This window comes from Amaranthus tricolor, chromosome 17, assembly GCF_026212465.1.
Source record: "Amaranthus tricolor cultivar Red isolate AtriRed21 chromosome 17, ASM2621246v1, whole genome shotgun sequence".
Classification (NCBI taxonomy): domain Eukaryota; kingdom Viridiplantae; phylum Streptophyta; class Magnoliopsida; order Caryophyllales; family Amaranthaceae; genus Amaranthus; species Amaranthus tricolor.
In genome coordinates, this window is record NC_080063.1 from 11,410,352 (window position 1) to 11,431,215 (window position 20,864).

At 33.1% G+C, this 20,864-nt stretch overlaps 1 protein-coding gene across 3 annotated transcripts; it reads left to right on the forward strand.

Moving 5' to 3' along the window:
* The first annotated feature begins 1,482 nt into the window (after positions 1–1,482).
* Positions 1,483–20,380, forward strand: LOC130804832 (DEAD-box ATP-dependent RNA helicase 6-like). Of its 3 annotated transcripts, XR_009040063.1 has the most exons (14): positions 1,483–2,023; positions 6,380–6,440; positions 7,524–7,758; positions 7,888–8,126; positions 9,103–9,354; positions 9,427–9,607; positions 11,326–11,414; positions 11,496–11,569; positions 11,642–11,741; positions 13,575–13,764; positions 14,047–14,117; positions 17,521–18,471; positions 18,554–19,618; positions 19,697–20,380. XR_009040063.1 is itself a non-coding variant. In XM_057669448.1 (10 exons), exons 1-9 carry the CDS (start codon positions 1,698–1,700, stop codon positions 11,718–11,720), a joined length of 1,536 nt encoding a protein of 511 aa, XP_057525431.1. In that variant the 5' UTR covers positions 1,483–1,697; the 3' UTR covers positions 11,721–11,741; positions 13,575–14,161. The 3 variants fall into 3 exon arrangements, 1 of the variants encoding a protein (XP_057525431.1); XR_009040062.1 differs by lacking the exons at positions 17,521–18,471; positions 18,554–19,618; positions 19,697–20,380 and having other exon boundaries at positions 1,534–2,023; positions 14,047–14,161; XM_057669448.1 differs by lacking the exons at positions 17,521–18,471; positions 18,554–19,618; positions 19,697–20,380 and having other exon boundaries at positions 13,575–14,161.
* Positions 20,381–20,864: the final 484 nt, after the last annotated feature.

The window sequence follows — 20,864 nt, forward strand, 5'->3', positions numbered from 1 at the left end:
TATTTTTACAATGGAAACACTTTGATCTCAAGATCCTGAATTCAAATTAAGGTATAAAACAACTAGCAAACTTAACCTAAACAAATTAGAAGCCATACAAATTTTAGTCTATGGATGGATACTACCATATCTTCCATATTTTAAGGAGATATATTTAGAATTTATCATTTTGTTAATTATCAAAATAAGTTTGTGAGAATGTTCTTGTCGTTGTTCTTGTTCTCTGGCTTTTATTCATTGCTATTATATAATAATAATAATAATTATTATTATTATTGTTTTCTTTTTATTTTTAATTGTTTTTTACTTTATTTTATTTCATCCATATGCATTCTATTTATATTTATATAAAATATATATATATATATATATATATATATATATATATATATATATATATATATATATATATATATATATATATATATATATTATGTCTAAGAGTCACGCTTATGTCTGAAAAGATGCAGATTTACGGAGTTAGCTTTAGCTGTATCTGTACTCGGTCCCATCACTTAAGAATCTTTATTTATTCAATCCAGTCCTCTATAATATAGCTAGAATTGGTTGGAGCCTAAAACATGAACCACCAATTGGGAAAAATGAAGAAATTCTAGTTAATCCAACATCAACATAATTTGAACTTACATAGTTTTGCACTTAAATTATCTGACTCAAAATTATTAACCTAAACTCAATACCACCCCTTATGTAACTCAAAATATACCAATTTTTGCTAATAAAAAAAACTAAATATTACATTAATTTATACAAAATGTTACAACTATTAATAACAAAATTTAATAACCAATACATAATCAACAAAAACAAATTCAAAATAAAAGTGTTATATTTTTACCAATTAAAAATATTCAATACATATTTAAAAAATTAAAAGTTTTTATAAGTAACTGAAAACATAAATAGAATAAATTATGTAGTTTTCTAATGCACTAAATGATGATATAACCCAAAAAAAAAAATTAATTAATATGAATAATATTATATTATAGTTATAAATAATGTAGTACTAAAATCAAGTATAAAAAATATAGTAATAATAATGATGATATCATTAGATAATTTGAATGAAATTTATTTATTAAAATAGTGATAGAATTTTTAAAAAGTAATGTTATCAAGAGTTTTTGATAATGGAGTACTCCATTGTTCAACAGAAAAAAAAAAAAAATTTCTCCATTGTTATAAATTGTTAAAAGTAAATTAACTTTTACTTGATTACTTTTAAGCAAACTTATATATTTGGTATAACTGCTAGAAAAAAAACTAAATATTATTTACTTTTACTTTCTTAATTACAAAGAAGCTTTAAAACTAGTTATAAATAATATGTAGATTTATTTTAAGCAAAAATATCTAATATGTAATTTCTTTAAAATTAAACAATAAATGAATTTATTTTTACCTATTAAACAAAAGTTAGATTTATTATTGAGTAATTTTACTAGTATTACACAGTAAAACACAGAGACACAGGCGCCGCACAGCCAATAAAATCGAAGGCAGTGAACTGAATCCCCTGACACACCCACTCCCAAGTCCCAACAATGTTCCATTTCAAACTACTCTACTCTGCTCACTACTCTCCTTCAAATATACTCCTTCGACTTTGCTATTTCTCCTCAGATCCATATAATCTCCATTGTTAATCCCTTGCTCTTCCTTCCAAGAATTCGATGAACCATAACGCTCGACCTCGGTATCCACCGGGGATCGGTAATGGTCGCGGCAGACATTACACGCAACAAAACCCTAATTTTCAGAGTCGGCCACCGTATAATCATCAGCAACACCATAATCAACCTCACTACATGCAGAAGAATTCGCCGCAGCAGAATCAGTATCATAATCAACAACAGCAGCAACAACAACAATGGATGATGAGACGTCCTGCTAATTATTATGCTGCTGCTGCTACTACTACCTCTGTTGTCGATTCAACTCAGTCTACTTTTAATGAAGTTGACGAGACTGTTCAAGCACCTCAATCTGCTGATTCTAGGTATTTTTCTTTTCCATCAATTTTATGCCTTTTTGGTTTGATATATGATATATGATATATGAGTTTTTAAGTGTGATTCCAGTTAATTGCTGTATTGGTTTGTTTGATATGGATGGTGGATTAGGTTTTTGATGTGTTTTTCTGAATTATTGTGGACAGGTGATAATCCTGTTGGTTTGAATTTTTCCTTAATTAGAGATAGGTGCTGTTACTTCTTTTGATTGAAGTATTCTTATTCTCATGAAGTCTTTTATCCTCTGTTCATAAATGACTGAGGAATTCTTCGAGCATGATTTTCATGTAATTGGCCATTTTTGTCATTTGGATTTTGGGCAATTACTCCAAATTCATAATACAACTTTTTATTTTATTTTTTTTATTTTTGGAATTAAAAAAAAAGATAAGAATTTCTAGGGAATGCTTGAGGGATAAGCTATTGGAATATGATTAATAAGTGGGACAACATCATCCATTTGAGCAAATTTTATGCTTTACGTCTTGATCAATATCTCCGTTCTTGTTAAAATTTGATCTAGTAATTCTAGCACGCACTTCATTTGGAAGGAGCTCTTTGGTATCCAACTTTTGACACTTCTAGAACAGTCATCCTCGATAAAACAACATTCCATATACTATGTCTTACTCCAATATAGTTTAAATTCTATTGACATCGGCGCATGCCTCCTTATCTCTAGCTCAGCACTAATTGCGATTTTAATTTCATCCGCTAGTAGAGTGCTTATTCTAAAATGTTGTTGCATCTTGTTTGTTCTTTATATCTTGTTATGGAGATTAGCAATTCAATCCTCCTAAACATCTTCAGGCCTTAATAGGGTTATCAATAAGACCACTCTCTTCTTTTTCTTTATTTTCTTTAAGGCTTTCTTTACCTCCAATTTGATAATCCGTATCTCTCCTCTACATGTTTTACTAAGATGTTTCTAGTTGCCTCCCTTGATATCAATTGAACAAAAGTATTACTTACTTTAATCCTTTATCTCTTCAATGTTTAATTGTTTTTTCTTTGACACATTTCACCATACTAAATATTTTCTTACAGCTTGAATCCTTTTGGACATCTTGTAAAAAAGTTTTATCTCTGTCTATCTTGTATACCTTTTCATACACTTTGAACTTTTTTTTAATTACTCATACATTTTGAACTTTCTCATTTACGACTTGTTTTCTCTTGATTTGACATGTATTTAACAATGCCTCCTCATTCCTACATCTTCCTAAAGCTAAAAACATTCTTTCTTTTTCTTTATCACTACCTTTACTTCCTTATCGAGTGTTGTGTCGTTTTTTGTCACCATAACATACTTTGATTCTCCTAGATTTACCTTAGTCGCACGAGTGATGTAATTTTTCATTTTTGTCCGATTTGAATTCGCTAGTCTCATAAGCTTCTTTAGTGATTCTGTCAACAAAAATATTAGTGTTTCTGTTATGTTCTACCATTTAATCTACGCGTATTTTTGAATTCTATTCTTGTGTTCGCTTGATTGCTCACGAAATCCTAGGATAGTATTCCTTTTTCTTGGTTTCTTATTCTTAAAACCTAATAGTTTTTGCTCATTTGAATTGATACCATAGAAGCGCAAAACACAGGCTGCTCCTTGATTTATGTTTTTGAATCGTTTGTACCGAAGCCATACGGTAACGCGATCAAGGTCGCCGGTGGCAACGTGTTGGGTACTAAGGTGGGAACCTTTCCCATCCATTGCTACTTCTTTTGTCTAATTTTTTTTATCTTATATATTTTTCTTTTCTTATCTTTTCTTTTCTCCTTTATTTTATTTCTCCTTTTATTCTTATCTTTGACTTTCCATTTGAATTCACTTTTTCTTTAACTCTCCTTTTTATTTGTAATTATAATATAAATGAAAACAATCTATTAAGATTTCCCAAAAAATCTATAAAAAATTTTAACCTACGTTTACAACATTTCCGAAACTCCAAATTATTGTTTTTTGTTTCCACTTTCGTTTCTTGTATCGATCGAATTATGTTTTGTGCAATAATTATTGACACCATATTTGCGATGTGATGCGCCACTTTCAAGGAATCTACCAACCTTGCATTCTCAGCACTACACCTGCGTCTTGGAAATGGAGCGTAATTTTGATCATTTGACTTCAAAGTAGGGTCATGGGTCAAGAACGCCTGGGAAAAGGTTTGAGTTTAAGTTCAGGGTTTTCAAACACAGACCTGTTTCTAACCCACTCTCTGGACACTATTTAAGACCCAAAATTGCTACACCTAACCTATTATACAACACAAAAATCAATTTAATTCATTTAAAACCGATTGTACATTTATTTGGACTTCATTTCAAAAATAAAAACATTTATTTGGACTTTGTTTGGACTCATATGCATCCTATAGACCCATTATAGTCCTAACTAAATTCAAAATGTAAAAAAATATAAAGTGTCAACAATTGCATTTTTGTTATATGTGTTTTATTATAGTCCTAATCAATTTTATGTTTATTTAGACTCACTATACCAACACATGAATCAAGATCATCATTGTATGTGTTTATTATTTTCGTTCGAATTTTCTCCCGCAAGGTAAGTCTGCTTATCCATCGAAATATTTGCATTTTCGATGTTTCATGTTCTTACTATGGTCCTTTCTAAAAGTAACATTTTGATCCATATAGTAGCCAGGATCTAATGGCCATCCAATAAAACTTGGGTACACTTTATCACGCATACCGCAGTAGATTTTTACCACCTTTTTATTCTTAACTCCTCTTTTATTATATTTACATTCAATGCCTCCTTAACTTCCATGTAAAAGTCAACATTAAGTTCTTTAGGAATGGGAGAATCATGGGTTAACCACGGAAAAAATTACGGTCGCGGATGTGTTTGCGGAAATCGTTGCAATGTCGCGGAAAATGGTTATAACAGAGTGTTGACGCGAATTGAGGCTGATACAGTGTAATTTTTGAAAAAAAAATTACATAAGAGGAGTTTTGAACTTATAATTGCATTTTTTTTGTTGAACTACTATTATTATGTAATAATATCCTATAGCTATTATAATTACAATATTTGAGGTTCTTTTAGTGTATAATTAAATAACCTATTAGTTAATAGTTATTTTGTTAATCAACTAAAATTATGAGCAACTATAATTTAAGTGTTCGTAATAATTAAAGTTAATGGGTGTTAATGAAATTTTAGTAGGGAGATGAATACCATTGTAATTGTTAAATAACGGGCGTTACACGTTACGTAACGGTCAATGCGAAAATTTGACCGTGAATTTCATGCACTGATATATAATGGGATTTGACGTCACAACTCTCAAACAAGTTACACAATGGGCGTTACGTACGTAACAAGAGAGTTTTTATTCCTTGGGGTTGGCCTAGTGGTTGAGGGCTTTTGCTTTATTGCTTGTGACATGGTTCGATTCTCACTACCTATAAGATGAATTTATTCCCTTCTTGCTTTACATGTACATATTTTCTTGCATACTCTCGAAGGCCTGAATAAATCAAGAAGTATTTTTTGGGGGATTCAGGTGGTTTTTTTCTTCACTTTAAGAATTTGGATATACTCGAGTGAAAATTTTCTAGTGATAGAAACAGAGGTGACAAGTTTTGACGCTGGGGTGTTGTAGGGGACATTTATTATATGTTGGTCAAATTTGACCTTGTAGTTTATATTTAAATCTGAACATAGCAAACATGGTCAGCTCAGTCAAAGAAATCATTGGTCATTTATGCCCTTCCTTGCTTCAAAGTATATTCTTTACTTTTTTGATCATCTGTCGTTTGATAAGTTAAAATCTTTTGTGCCTATATGAGATATCCTCCATATGTTATTATATATTCTCTTAACTGTCATGGTTCTTTCCCCCTCCCAAATAGGTCCTTACAGTGAGTGTTAAATTTTCCTGCTAATTTACACATATAGCCAAGCAACTTTGACATGAGTTTCAATCAAAACATTTCGAGAAAAGTTAGATAAACCTTTTTTGTAGTTTTATATTATATTTAGTGTGATATATGTTTTCAATGGAGGTTCAAGGGAGATACAGTTGGTTACAAATGTAGATCAGTGACCCAACTTATAATCCCGAGTCCCGATGACATAATTATCGTACTATATAATTATTTATAAACTATTTGTCACATATTGTGGCAAATAACAAGGCACTAATTTTAGAGGAGGAAGCATCATTCTTGTCAGCCACTACAATGGCAATTCTTTTTGTTATGCTTACATATGTTGAAGTGACCCACAAAGAATTGCAAAATTATATTTTGGTGTAATCCTATATCAGTCAAATTGTTAAGGTAGCTATGATTTGACTTTGTCATTGCCTTTGTTTCAGCTCTCAAAATTGGAAGGCTAGTCTTAAGCTTCCACCTCAAGACACGCGTTACAAGACAGAGGTAATAGATATAATTTTGTGAGTTGATTCTCGTTTCTCACATCAGTGGCATGTTGATTATTGTATGAGTTAATCTAGTATTTGTAATTGACTTGATGAAAGGTTAGACTGACCTTTTTTGGAGTTTGAGAATGATGATCGCATCAAATTTTTATTTGAAATTTAAGTCATGTAATGTTCAACTTCTACTTGTGAACTTTGTTTAGGAATTCTGTATAAGGTGCTACAAGTATATTGTTCGTCAGCAAGTGACTTAAGGGGAATTGTGGTGTCCAAGAAATTCTATTGCAACTAACTTGTGGTATAAGTAGGAATGAACGGTGTACGTTAGATAATACACAATTGACAATACTTGAAGATATAAAGTTATACTTCCTCCGTTCCAAATTCCAATTTACTTGCAACTTTTCCTTTTTCACGCAGTCCAATTCACTAATTCAATCCTTAATATCTCTAATTATGTATAATAAAAAATTATAAAAATTTGAAATTAATAATCTTTGCAATGAGACGAATCAAACAAAATCTCACTTGACTATGTTTTAACTTATAGACTAAAAACTAATTAACTTATAGACTAAAAACTAATCACAAATTAAGAGGGATGAACAAATAGTGCCATTTTTCTAATATTGCTAGTAATTTTGAACGGAGGAAGTATTTTTTTTTCTTTTTGCTTTTTTCTTTGCAGTAAACTTAAAGAACTAATTTCTATGTTAATTAAATTCCTCATCTACCTGTAAACATAGATATCTTGCCTTTTGCCTTGCATTGACCAACTTATTTTGCCGTACGAGCACTTTTTTTTTTCTTTTTTTTTCTGGCCAATACTATTATGTACCGTTTCAGAGCTTTTGTCTTTGAGAGTCTCAAGGTTGAGGAAGAGTTTCTTCATTTATTATTGTAAACTTATAATGATACCCTCAATACACTGAAGATCATTGGTAAATCACGTCTAATTATTGATTTAAGCATTCTTGCGTGATTATAGACTCAATATGAGCTTAAATTGTGTCTAAAAACAACCTTAACCCTGCTGTTTTCTGAATTTTGTTTCAGCTGATATACCTTTTTTATCGTCTAGGATGTCACTGCTACAAAGGGAAATGAGTTCGAGGATTATTTCTTGAAACGTGAATTACTTATGGGAATATATGAGAAGGGGTTTGAACGTCCTTCTCCTATTCAAGAAGAAAGTATCCCAATTGCTTTGACCGGAAGTGATATTCTTGCTAGAGCTAAAAATGGAACTGGCAAAACAGCTGCATTTTGCATTCCAGCATTGGAAAAAATTGATCAAGACAACAATGTGATTCAAGGTGATGATTGATTGACTATGTGCTAGTTATTCCGACCATTTAGTTGCAGCTGCCACAGTTGAACAATCTATTTGTAACTGGTGTCTAGTCACTAGTGGCTCAATTTTATTCTGGTTTCCCTGGCTGCAGCGGTTATACTTGTTCCCACTAGAGAGTTAGCCCTACAAACATCACAAGTTTGCAAGGAGCTTGGCAAGCATCTGAAGATTGAGGTCATGGTTACAACAGGAGGGACAAGTTTGAAGGATGATATTATGCGTTTGTACAACCCAGTGCATTTACTTGTTGGAACACCTGGTAGAATACTGGATTTGGCAAAGAAGGGTATATGTGTTTTGAAGGACTGCTCCATGCTTATAATGGATGAGGTTTGTATAACTTATCTGAATACTTTACAATCTGCAAGACTGCAAGCCCTTCCAAGTTCCGTGCTACCTCAAGCAATTGCCTATATTAACAAGCTGCTATATTTTGGGTTCCTTGATGAATTTACGTATTTCCCATCACTTGATGTCATTGAACTTATTCCTTTTGGATCCTTTCTTTTCTGATCTTTATATTCTTTCGATGAGAATTTTATCTTTATTTGGTTAACATGCAACTTCTTAAGAAAATTCTGATCTATGAAGCATAGAAAATCTGTCCCATGCTGTTTTCAGAACATGATTGACCCCAAAACGCTAAAAATGCATGCTATACTTTCCTTGAACGACATGATTTGTTTGTACTTCTATCTTAATTTTGCCGCTCTTTCCTATACTGCTAATGCCAGAGAAATTCGGGTAATACAATGTGGGTAATACAAATTCGGTAAATTTGATAATCTTTACGGTACAACTGATATGATACAATGCAACCTTGTTCTTGCACTATGATTAGAAGGTAAGATTCAGTTGCTTTGATTTTCCAGGTTCCTTGTTCACTTTGAAGTTTGAATGCCCTATCTAATAATTTTCTGTACCTTTCCTCTACTATTGGGGCCCATACCTAGCCCGATACGTCCACTTTTGTGTTCCATTCTTTAGCCTCCCTAATAACTGTGTTGTCGGTTGTGCAATGATTTTTGAATTCAAATAAATGGAAGTAATGCATTCATTTTCCTAAAAATAATTTGCTGACATATTCAACAAAAGCATTGAATTTATAACACTATTATATAAAATTATTATATAGTACTAGTAACTTATTGTAAACTTGCCATTAACGCTGTTTCCACCTGGTTACAATTATGGGCTACATAACTCCAGATGTATTTGAAAAACGTTATTATGAATCTCTTTGAAGTAGTAAATGCTGAGAGCTCTATTGATATTAATGTATCTGATGTGCCTACTTTCTCTTTAGGCTGACAAACTTCTGTCCCCTGAATTCCAACCATCGGTGGAGCAGATGATTCGCTTTCTGCCTGAAAATAGGCAGATTTTGATGTTTTCAGCTACTTTTCCTGTAACTGTCAAGGATTTCAAAGAAAGATATTTGCAAAAGCCCTACGTCATTAACCTTATGGATGAGCTTACTCTCAAAGGTATTACGCAATATTATGCTTTTGTTGAAGAACGACAGAAGGTCCATTGCCTGAACACACTTTTCTCAAAGGTTTGTCATCAACTTATGTGTTTTCTACATTATGTCTGAAGGCTTCTAACTTTGTTATGGCTTTGATTTCAGCTGCAAATAAATCAATCCATTATTTTTTGCAACTCTGTGAATCGAGTAGAGTTGTTGGCCAAGAAAATTACGGAGCTCGGTTATTCTTGCTTTTACATTCATGCTAAAATGATCCAGGACCATCGAAACAGAGTTTTTCATGATTTCCGCAATGGTGCATGCAGAAATCTTGTTTGCACAGGTACTTAGTTGGATATACATGATGCCCTTTTCTCTGATATCTCTCAGGACCCTCGAACTTTTACTTTTTATGGAGTCTTTGTTGATCATTGAAATATTTCGATTGGACATAAGTACTTGGTTGGATGCCCTTTGATATTCTTCTGGTTGCATATCCTCTTTGATATCAGCTTGTTTGAGTTGGGTGAATTGTTGTTGACTTGTGTTATTGAGCTCTTGTAAAAGCGATAACTGAGTGCCGTATTTGATTTGTGCTTGAGGATTTCGTTATTCCTCTGGTTGTGCTTTCTTGATGTCCATAAACTTATAGGACCAAGGGAGGTCATTATTTGTAGGTCCTCTGCTCTTCCGTTTTTATAATTGCTTGCCTGTTTGAAAGTCTTGATTAGTTGTCGTATTGCGGTGGAATCAATGGTTGTCATATGATACGAGCTTTATATGTTAAGAAATTCAAAGAATAATGATTTTCCTTCCATTATTTCGATTTGAACAGGTTATGAATATACCTCCTAATTATTTACTGGATTTGTGAGCTCTATAGACAGTTGGCACCTTTAGGAGCTGCAGCTGCACATTAATCAACTTCAATACTCATGTTGTGTGGTCATTTTAGATGCTACATAGCCAAACAATTGTTCCCGGAAAGGGGTTGGCCATTTTAGATGTGTACCTGGAAGGAGTGTCTTGGACATATAATTTGTTCTAATTACTAGACAGATAAATTAGGGGAATCTGGACACTGATAAGTTGATGACTATCTTGGGATGTTGTCTTGCTCTTGTCATTTCTCTGAATAAGGTTTGGTCCTTTGTGCTGTGTCTAGCGATCACGACTGGTGTTACTAGCTTGGAATAATTTGTTTTTGTTGTTTGAGGGAGGGGTTTGAGAAATTGGTGTTTTGTACCTTGATTATTTGGATTTACTGAATAACGTTCCTTCAAAACTTCTCTTTAGTTCATGTATATACATTGACCAATGAGGATTTATATTTGTATAGGATACTAGTATCTGTGGTTGCTTAAGGTGCATATCGGACATAAACCTTATCGGAGTGCATAAGGCACTAAGGCAACAACTATTGCATAAGGTCCTACTACATCTCTGATTTTAAGCAACATTAATGTCATCTGTTGATCTTGGGTGATAGTTGGTGCTGCCCTCGACACCTGCTTAAGTTGATGTGCTGCACACCTTGCCAATAGCTGTTAATTGTTCAACTTTTCCTATTTTTTAATTGTGACATTTTATGGGTGGCTATGCGTACACAGCATTGATTGTTTGGTGTGTATAGTATCTTGTATGTGCCAACTTATGCCTTTGTCACTGCTGCAAAGAAGTAGATTGCTCTAAAATGAAAAAGTTTGCCTACTAGTTGCTCATGGCCTTTGATAATGGCTGGACAGTAAATCTTCTAATCTTATGGAAAGTTGGAAATCAGTCAGAAAAAGTGATGGATTTTAGTCTTCTGACTATTCAGTCCATCAATGTTTTGTATCCCTTTTCCCTAATCCACTATCTTTCCAAGGGTTGATGTATCAATTTTTTTTACCATTGCTTTAGAATATGTGCTTGCTTATCCTGTAATTGGTTTCTTGGCCAATTCTCAAAGTACATGTTGGATTGCGGTATTTGCTACAAGTATGTGGTAGAGCTATATATTTTTGTAATTTTGGCATCAAATTATATTCTTACAGCTAATGTTTGTATTTTTTTTCCCAGATCTGTTTACCAGAGGTATAGACATTCAAGCCGTAAATGTTGTTATCAATTTTGATTTCCCAAAGAATTCTGAAACCTATTTGCACAGAGTATGTTTGACTCTTTTAATTTTGTGAAATTATGCCTTTTCTGTTATGTAATTAATAATTATTATGTCATCTGCTGTCCAGGTTGGCCGTTCTGGAAGATATGGACACCTTGGATTGGCTGTTAATCTAATTACATATGAAGATTGCTTTAACTTGTAAGTGTGCAAAATTGACTTGTCTGGGAGTGACAGTAATTAGGATATTAACCAACTCTTGATGTTTTTCAGGCACAAAATAGAACAAGAGCTTGGGACTGAAATCAAGCAAATTCCTCCGCACATAGATAAGGGTATCTATTGTCATTGAAAAATCATACAGTGTCAAATGGTGAGTGGATAACAAATATCGATAAGTTGGTCAGTGCCTCAGATTTGGCTCCCTAATGTGTTTTCTGTGTTGCTTTAATCATCTTGCCTTTCAGTGTTGGCCCTTTGTTTGTGTTAGGGCTTGATGTAACTCACGTTTTCTCTTCAGAATTCTACTAGTTGACCTTTAACTATAGTCTCATAACTGTAGTTATCATATCAGACATCCTTTAGTTGAATTTCAATTAGCAAAGGCAGCTATGCACCATTTTATGGAATCTCAAGATTCTCAACCCACATTTATGATTTAGTATTTGCCTTAAAAATTGGTTTCCAAGACAACTGAAATGAAATTGGATTCCTGAATTTATATCAATTACTCCCTCAGTCCCTATGAAAATGCTAGACATTCTACTTTCGTCCGTTCTTAACTTTGCTACATATGAAAATGTCCTCACCAATTTCTTTAATTCTCATCCACACAATTTCTCTCATTTACTCTCTATTTTTATAATATCCACACAATTGTAATGTTCCCATCACTTTCTTAGTTGTGCCACTTGCAGTGTAGCAATTTCATGAGGACTGAATGAATAGTTGCCTAGATTTTTGGACAGCATATCGGAGTTATAAATTACTCTTTACAATGCCTTGGCTCGGTTGAGTATATGTTGGTGATTGAAATGAGCTCTTGTGTACATTGCACATCAATCCTGTCTTTTATAAATTCTTTGGTTTTCTATGTTCCAATACATTTTGTCAATTTTTGATGGAATAAAAATTTGTTAGTTCTTAGGTTTTAAATCACTGTGACTGTAGTATGATGACTTATGTTGCTCGGACTCTTCATCTTGTTTCACATACCGGTGTCCGATCCTTGATGCTCGGACATTAATATGGTACTTAGATACTTCATTTTAGCTGTAAAATTGAATATTTAGACGTATCCGACACTTGGACAAGTACCAGTGTTTAGCATCAGTATACGAGTCCAAGTAACATAGATAATGACTAATTAAATCGTATGCACTTCTTATTTATGTAAAGTTGCAAATGATGTTATCTTTTGACCGTCAGTTAAACATTTGTGTTATCACAAGGGTATGACTTTAACTGTACTACCTGTTTGGTTGTTGGTACTAAGTAGTAATAATGAAATAATTTGTTGTGAAAATTTTCATGAAATATATCACATTAATTCCATGATAATGAACAGTTAATCATAAAAATTTATTTGTTTGCAATATTTCATTACCAACTAATATCATCTCCAAATGGTAATAGATTGGAATGAATTTTGCAAAGAAAATAAAATAATTGGAGTACAACATGCATGAACATTAAACTTTGAAGATATTTTCCATCAAAATTTCACTAACAACCCATAGTTGGTGAACAAAAAACTCTTTTATGATCATAGTTGGTAGGAATATATCTCAACCAATTTAAGTATGTTTTTTCTCATTCAACAATTTTATTATAATTACAAAATTTATTATAATACATTATCATTTTAAAAAGTGGTATTAAGCGGTAATGGAAAATAGTGAACAAAAACTCTTTTGTGATCAAAGTTTGATTACCACGGAAATGACATGACACATATTATCCTACCGAATTCCCCTTTCCACTGAAATTTACCCAAAAGTTATTGTGTGCATTATGAGAGGGACAAAGAGAGTATATTTTGTGGTCAGCTAAAAGCTTTTCTGGTATTTTACCCTGTCAATGCCCTCCCTCCCTTTTGCTTTCGTTGATGGCATTTTCATCTGTTATATGTCGTGTCCGTGTGAGTTAGATAATTGCTTTATGTTGGAAGGGGATGTACTAATAATTGAACTTGTTTTTGGTTCAGTGATTTATGTGTGGAAAAAGCTAGCAAACTTTATCAAGGTGCGGCAGGAGACAGCTGCTAATTTGTGAGATGATATTGAGGGCTGTCCATGGTACATTGGTACTCCTTGGAAACAAGTGAAGTTCAAAATGCTTATACAGTCATCTGAAGATCAGATTACCAAGCAGTGAAAAAGGCTTATGTAACTTTGGTATTTTTCTTTACCGTTTGTGCATTTACCTGTAGACTGTAACTCCTCACCCCAACAAAAAAAAAAAAGAAAAAAAAGGCAGAAAAAAAAAACTATAGATAGTTTATTGCAGATATCAATTAGTATCTGATTTTATTCTTTGTAGAGACATGTTGGAGCTTTAGTTTTGTTGTGTATCTCTCATCCTTTTAGATTCCATTTGCTGCGTCGTTCCACATCAAGTAAATGTAATCTTATGCGATAGATGTTTATTTCTAGTTACACGGCTGCAATCTGTTTCAGTGATCTTGATCAGAGAGCCCTTCTTGGGATCTAAAAGTGGATTGCTTCACTTCTTGGTCGACCCTTCTGAGGTTTGCTCATCATTTCTACTTGATTATCAAAATTTATACTCCCATTTTCTTTGGATTTGCCAACCTTGAGAAGAAATTGCGACTAGTATCATTTTGTTTTAACTAGCTTAATTTTCAATCGTTACATTTAACTTCTTTTAAATAAACTAAATTGATATTATATTTTAAATAAGATAAAAATATTTTTATATCTCATGAAAAAAAAACCTTGCTTAATATTGATGGAAACACAATTCTTTAGTTAACATTTGTATTTATAAATTTGGTGAGCAATATTCTTTAGTTACGAGGATTGAAGATAGGTGATGCAGATGTAATTCCATTCTTAATGACTTAAAGCAGTTGTGGACTTTTATTTCGGAGTTAGTTGTCCAACTAAAGGTGACCAACTGATTTTTGATTTGTGAATTGTCATTTAGCATTTTAAGGATGAGCACAAAAAGTAATAATACAACAGGCACATGGGATGATAGGAAGTTAGAATTTAGAACCCTACCTACTTTGAGAACGAACTGTCTCTCAATGCACGTTTATGGTCTATGAATAGTTACAAATTATTTTCGAACATTATAATTCATGATGGGTTCTTGTCCAAATTGTTTTTGGATATTCTAATTCACTCAAATAAAAGTAATTTGATATAGATACCAAAAATAAAAGAAGTAATTTGATATGGAATATGTAGCAGTAGCACCAGTTTACCTGATTGTATAGGTTGAGATTAATGTTTTATTTATTGTACTTCAATGCATGTTAAATTACATACATGTCTTATATATGCTGATTAATGTTTAAGACCATTTGCACTCTGCTCTAGTGGTACCTTGTTTAACTAACTTAGAGGTATTCTAAGTAAATAAGTGTGATTTGTAATATTGACAAATTACTATTATGTGGACAAATTTAATTTGATAGGGTGGGATTATCCACCACCCCTTCTTCCACCATATATATCTTCCCCCATCCGTGAGTCACCCTTCTCGTCTCCATTTTTTATGTCATTTTACAATTCCAACAACCAAACTCCAATTCCTCTCATTTATATTTTCTACCAAAAATTGTCAATATCAATCTAATTATGACAACCTGTTAGAGTATATAACATATCCTAGGGCCTCAACCATCAGCTTAAGCTTTTGGTTGAGTTGGTTCCTTGACATGGTATCAGAGCCAATGTGACAAGAGGTCACGGGTTCGAATCTCAACCACCCCTCATTTAAAGTGGAATATTTAGTGCCAGCTATGAGGAGGGCCTGTGTTGCATCCACACTTCTAGCCCAAAGGGCTCTTGTGTGAGGGGGCGTGTTAGAGTATATAACATATCCTAGGGCCTCAACCATCAGCTTAAGCTTTTGGTTGAGTTGGTTCCTTGACACAATCTATTCGATATAAACAACACTTACAATATTCAAAACAAAATTAATAGGAAAAATGAAAGTAATCATGAGAGTTCTTATCTTCTTGTATTTATTCATATATCAAAATGAAACAATAAAAAATTATGACTTTGTTGATTAAAAACGAAGAGAATTGTTTGGGGGGGAGGGTGTGGCGGTTGGGAGGGGACGGGAGAGGGGATCCGGTGGGGGAGGAGCTGTGGTAGCTAGGGAGGGGCAGGAAAGGAGATGTGGTGGGGAAGGTAGTGGCAGTGGGAGTGGTTTTGCCGTTTGATTTTTTTAGTTTTTTTAGTTTTTTTTTAATTTTGTTTTTCGAAAAATACCTGTATAGTAGGTAACCAGTAACCATAGTATACTTTTGGCAAATTTTTCTCAAAGTTCGGATTATTTATGATTAATCAATAGTTGAGATTATTTTAAGAAAATCGAGCAAAAGTTGGATTATTTTGGGTAATTTTTCCTAGAATTTATGTTTTCTTATTTTTTGTGCATGGTCAAAATGTTGTAAGAAATACGTAGTACTTTCTCCATTCCGAAATAATCGCATCCAATTATGATGTTGTACGGAAAAATATTATTATATGTGGCAAATATAATAAAATGGATGTAATATACTCCCTCTAATTCTTTTCACTTGTCCAATTTTCTTATTTGGGCATTTCACTTCAATTGTCCCATTTTTATTTTAGAACATAATTTTTGGACCAAGTTGTCCTTATACCAGTCATGTAATTATCAAAACACCCTTATTTTTTTTACTAAACTACACTATTTAACCCCCTAATATCCACTACATCACATGGGTATGCTATTCAAAGTGATTCCCTCCACTTTCTTAATATTCATGTCTAATTCAAATAGGACAATTGAAAAGAATTAAAGGGAATAATATAAATATAATAAAATTAGTAGAATGAATACAAATGACAAATATACTAAGGGTGTTATTAAACATCGCCAACTTTTTCATTTTATCGCAACCCCAATGAAATTACGAATTCACCCCTGAACTTTAAAAAATTACGAATTTGCCACTGGACTTAAAACTTGCTTAACAAAGTAAATCGCACTTAATAACACTATTATCACTTTAATCCCGAAATCGCGACCCTATATATATTGAATTTTTAGACGCGCATTTTTATGAATTATGAATTCAAACACAATACTATCTCTCTAAAAACTCTCTAAAAACGTTCTTCGATTTTAAACAAGCTGTTAGTTGTAATCGATTATCTATGGCTAACGAAAGCGACTATGAAATGTATGTACTTTAATCGATTTGAATCAGTGTATTTTTTTTTAAAAAAAGAGTCGCAAAAATTGGGCGAGTGGACCACGTTTCAGTCGCACAAAACGTGCGACTGAACCATGGTCCAGTCGCACGTTTTGTGCGATTGAACCGTGATCCTCTTGCGGTTTTTTTGCGACTTCTCTTTTTTTTTATTTTTTTATTTTTTTATTTAATTTATTTTTTTTATTTACATTATTATTTAAATTATTATACGTCTTAGTAAATTATTATTATTAATATTATTATAATATTATTATTAATAATATTAATTGTATTATTATTATTATTATTATTATTATTATTATTATTTTTAGTATTATTTTATTATTATTAATTTTTGTTATTATAATAATAATAATAATTATTATTATTATTATTATTATTATTATTATTATTATTATTATTATTATTATTAATGTAAGTAATTTATATTATTAACATTACTATTATTTTGTTATTATTTATTTCAATAATTTAAAATTATATGTTATTATTATTATTTTCTTATTATTTAATATTAATTTGTTTTATTATTATTACAATTATTATATTATATTTTTTGTATTGTTATTATTTTAATACTAATTATTTGAGTAAATTGTTAAAGTAATTTATAATTTTATTTATTATTGAATGTTTTTATTATTAATATTTGTATGTATAATTTTTTAATGACCTAATGTACGCTTTGTTTCATATTTCAAATTTGCAGGACTTTGAAAACTTAGGAGACAACGTAGATTACTCCGGTAGCTTTGTTACGGATAGGGAATTTGATTCCTTAGATGAATTACATAGTTGAGCCGATGCGATAGCAATAATAATTGGTTTTCAATTTACACGTGCTTCTTATAAAAAAAAGGTGGATGTTTTAGAGTTAGTGTGTATTTAAAATGTCACCGCTATGGTAATATTAGGGGTGATTTACATAATCTAGATAATACTGTCCGACCTGGTATTAAAAGTAGAAGTTGCGGGTGTAAATTTTTGATTGTAGCAAGTAGTCGTAAACCAGGAGAAAGACCTTGGACGGTAAGGGTGTCTCCTGGTGAAAAAAAAAAGACATAACCACTCGTTCTTTGTGTAAGAGATGGTCATGTAAGAACAAATAGGATCAATATAGATATTCGGGAGCACATACGACAGCTTAGTGCAACCGGCATGCAACCGGCTTTTATCATGACTTCTATTAGACAAAATTTTCTTGGTTTTTTTACTAGTATGAATCAGATTTATAATGCCAGGCAATCAATAAGGAGGGAAGAGATGGAGGGTAGAACTCCCTTTCAACACTGTCTTTATATGGCCACAGAACTTAATTATGTGGTTTGAACAGACTTGGATAATGAAGGGGGATTGAGCAGATTATTAATTGTAAATTCTACCTCTTTCCAAATGATACGTACGTGGCCGTATGTTGTGTTGATAGATACAATGTACAAAACAAACAAACAAAAGTGGCCACTGTGTGAAGTGATCGGAATGACGCCAACCAATCACAACTTCTTGGTTACGTTCTGTTTGATGCGGGATGAGGCGGTTGTGTCGTATTCGTGGGTGTTGCATGGATTGAGAGATATTTTTGGCACAGCTCAGACTCCTAGCGTCATTGTAACCGATCGAGACGAGGGTTTATTTGCAGTTATTCGTGACGTCTTCCCAGGTAAAAAGGTTTTGTTGATTAATTATTGTCATTCTATCTATTCAATTTATCTTAATTACGTTCAATGTTGTGTTTAATGTAGATGTACGGCATTTATTATGCATTTGGCATATTGGAAACAACGTTGAGAACATGATGGACAAGTTGTGTGGCGGGAAAAGAAATCAACAAGGGCAAGTATTCAGGAAAAGTAGATGGAACCCCTTGGTTAAAAGTTCTACAATCGACGAATTTAAAGAGAGATGGCAAGCGATCGTGAATACCTGGTCGGTTAGGAACAAAAAGGTCATTTGGTATTTGGCTGGAACATTGATTCCACTTAGAGAGAAATTTGTACGTGTGTGGACCAATGAATGTTTACACATGGGTAACCAGACTACCAGCAGAGTTGAAAGCCAACACTCGTCTTTCAAGTATTATCTTGGTAGCGGTAATAGCTTATTTGATACCCTATTCAAAAGGGCACACGCACAGATTACAAACCAGCAAGCCAGGATCCGACAAGCGCTACAGGAATCCATGAATTCTGTAGCAAGGTCGTTGCGACAACATTTCTTCAGAACTTTATATCGCCACGTATCTATCTATGCCTTGGAGCAGCTGCGGCTTGAGCATAACCGTATGTTAGATTTGGGTGATTATATACTTAACAAATGCGGTTGTGTACTTCAACGCACCCATGGATTGCCGTGTGCTTGTTATTTATATATGTCCATCGGTTTACAAGGTGCTTTGTATTTGGATGACATTCGTCCATTCTGGAGTACTTTGACGTATACAGAGGTAGGAGATGACACCAACGAAGGAGTAAGAAACGTGAACGCCGATGACAAAGAGTACTTTTAATTGTTGGTCGATGAAGTCCTAAAATCCGATCCCGCAGTTGTACGAATCTTGTCTCAGGTACTTGAGTATGAACTACACCCTGATGGAGCCGATATACCTGAGCCTTACGCGAGTCCACCTAGAAAGGGAAGACCAATCACAAGCAAAACCCTTAGAAGAAATAAAAGCGCATTTAAATATAGCAAATCATCTTCTCGAGGTCGAGGGTCTACATCTTCATCCCGCGGGAGATCTAGTGGTAGATCTAGTGGTTGAGAAACGCAATCCTCAGTTGGAATTAAGTTTAGTTTTAACTTATCCGGTACGTGACTTTACTTTCCGTTATTTAAATTAGTTTGTTACAGCTTAATCTTATTAACCTTATTTTCAATAATTGCAGATGAACCAGGAGGTCGTGATTTTTCACAGTTTCCATGGCTTAATCACATCCCGTACATTCTTCCTCCTTACTTGTTTGATTGGATTGATATGGTAGGTGATGGTAACTGTGGATTTATAGCTATTGCCGCCACAGAGTTGGGAGGCGAGGAGGCATGGCCTCTTCTAAGATGTGCTATGTGTATGGAAATGCAAATGAACAGAGAACAATACCTAACTTTGTATCTAAGCAGGAGTTGTTAGATGATGCTATATTCAGAATTGGTTCACACAGCAATAGACCTGCTCCTTATATTCACTGGATGGATGCACCGATGGCATTGTACTGTGCAACAACGTTTCATAACGTTGGCATTGCTTATTATGGTTTTGTTGACGGTAATCCGCAATACAACTGTTTGGTTCTTCTGTTAAGGAAAGCACCGGGCATGCATGGTGTAAATAAAGTTATACATATATGTTGGGTGAATGGAAATCATTTTGTTCAACTATTAATGAACAACGATTCATCCCCACTACCGCCAGTCCATCGACGTTGGTGAGAAGCAGTTGACAATTTTTCCAAACATATAGAAACACATTTTAGGCGTAGGATTATGCTTTGGAATAAACTATGCAGGCCAAAACCACCACAACGTAATAATACCGCTGAAGATGCTGTAAATTTAAATAGTCCATAGTGTAAGGTGATGTGTAAATCATTATTCAGTTTTAGTATAGAAATTGTAGATGGAATTCAATTTGTAGATAGTCTATAGTTATAGTCCATAGATGAAATTCATTGTGTATAGTAATGTTGTAAATTAATAAAAGCATTGATGTAAACATTAATTAAATTTAATGTAAAAAGCGTTGATGTAAATAAATAAACACATTAATGTAAATTAGTTTAAATACAGACTATGAAGGGCCATGCCCCTTAAAAGCTTGCCATTCGGCAAATAATTCTTTAACATCATTAAGGTATACATCCAAAGCAAGTCTTTCCCGGGGGTTCATTTCCGCAACAGGAGGCAGTCTCGCCAATGGAGCGACTCGACTCTGCCATTCATTCTGAAACTGAAAAAAAGAAGGAAAAAGGGTGTGAATAAGATATTAAACAGCATCTAATTAACACAATGACATAATACAAAACAAATAAATTCAAAAACTTACGTATTCCAATCTGC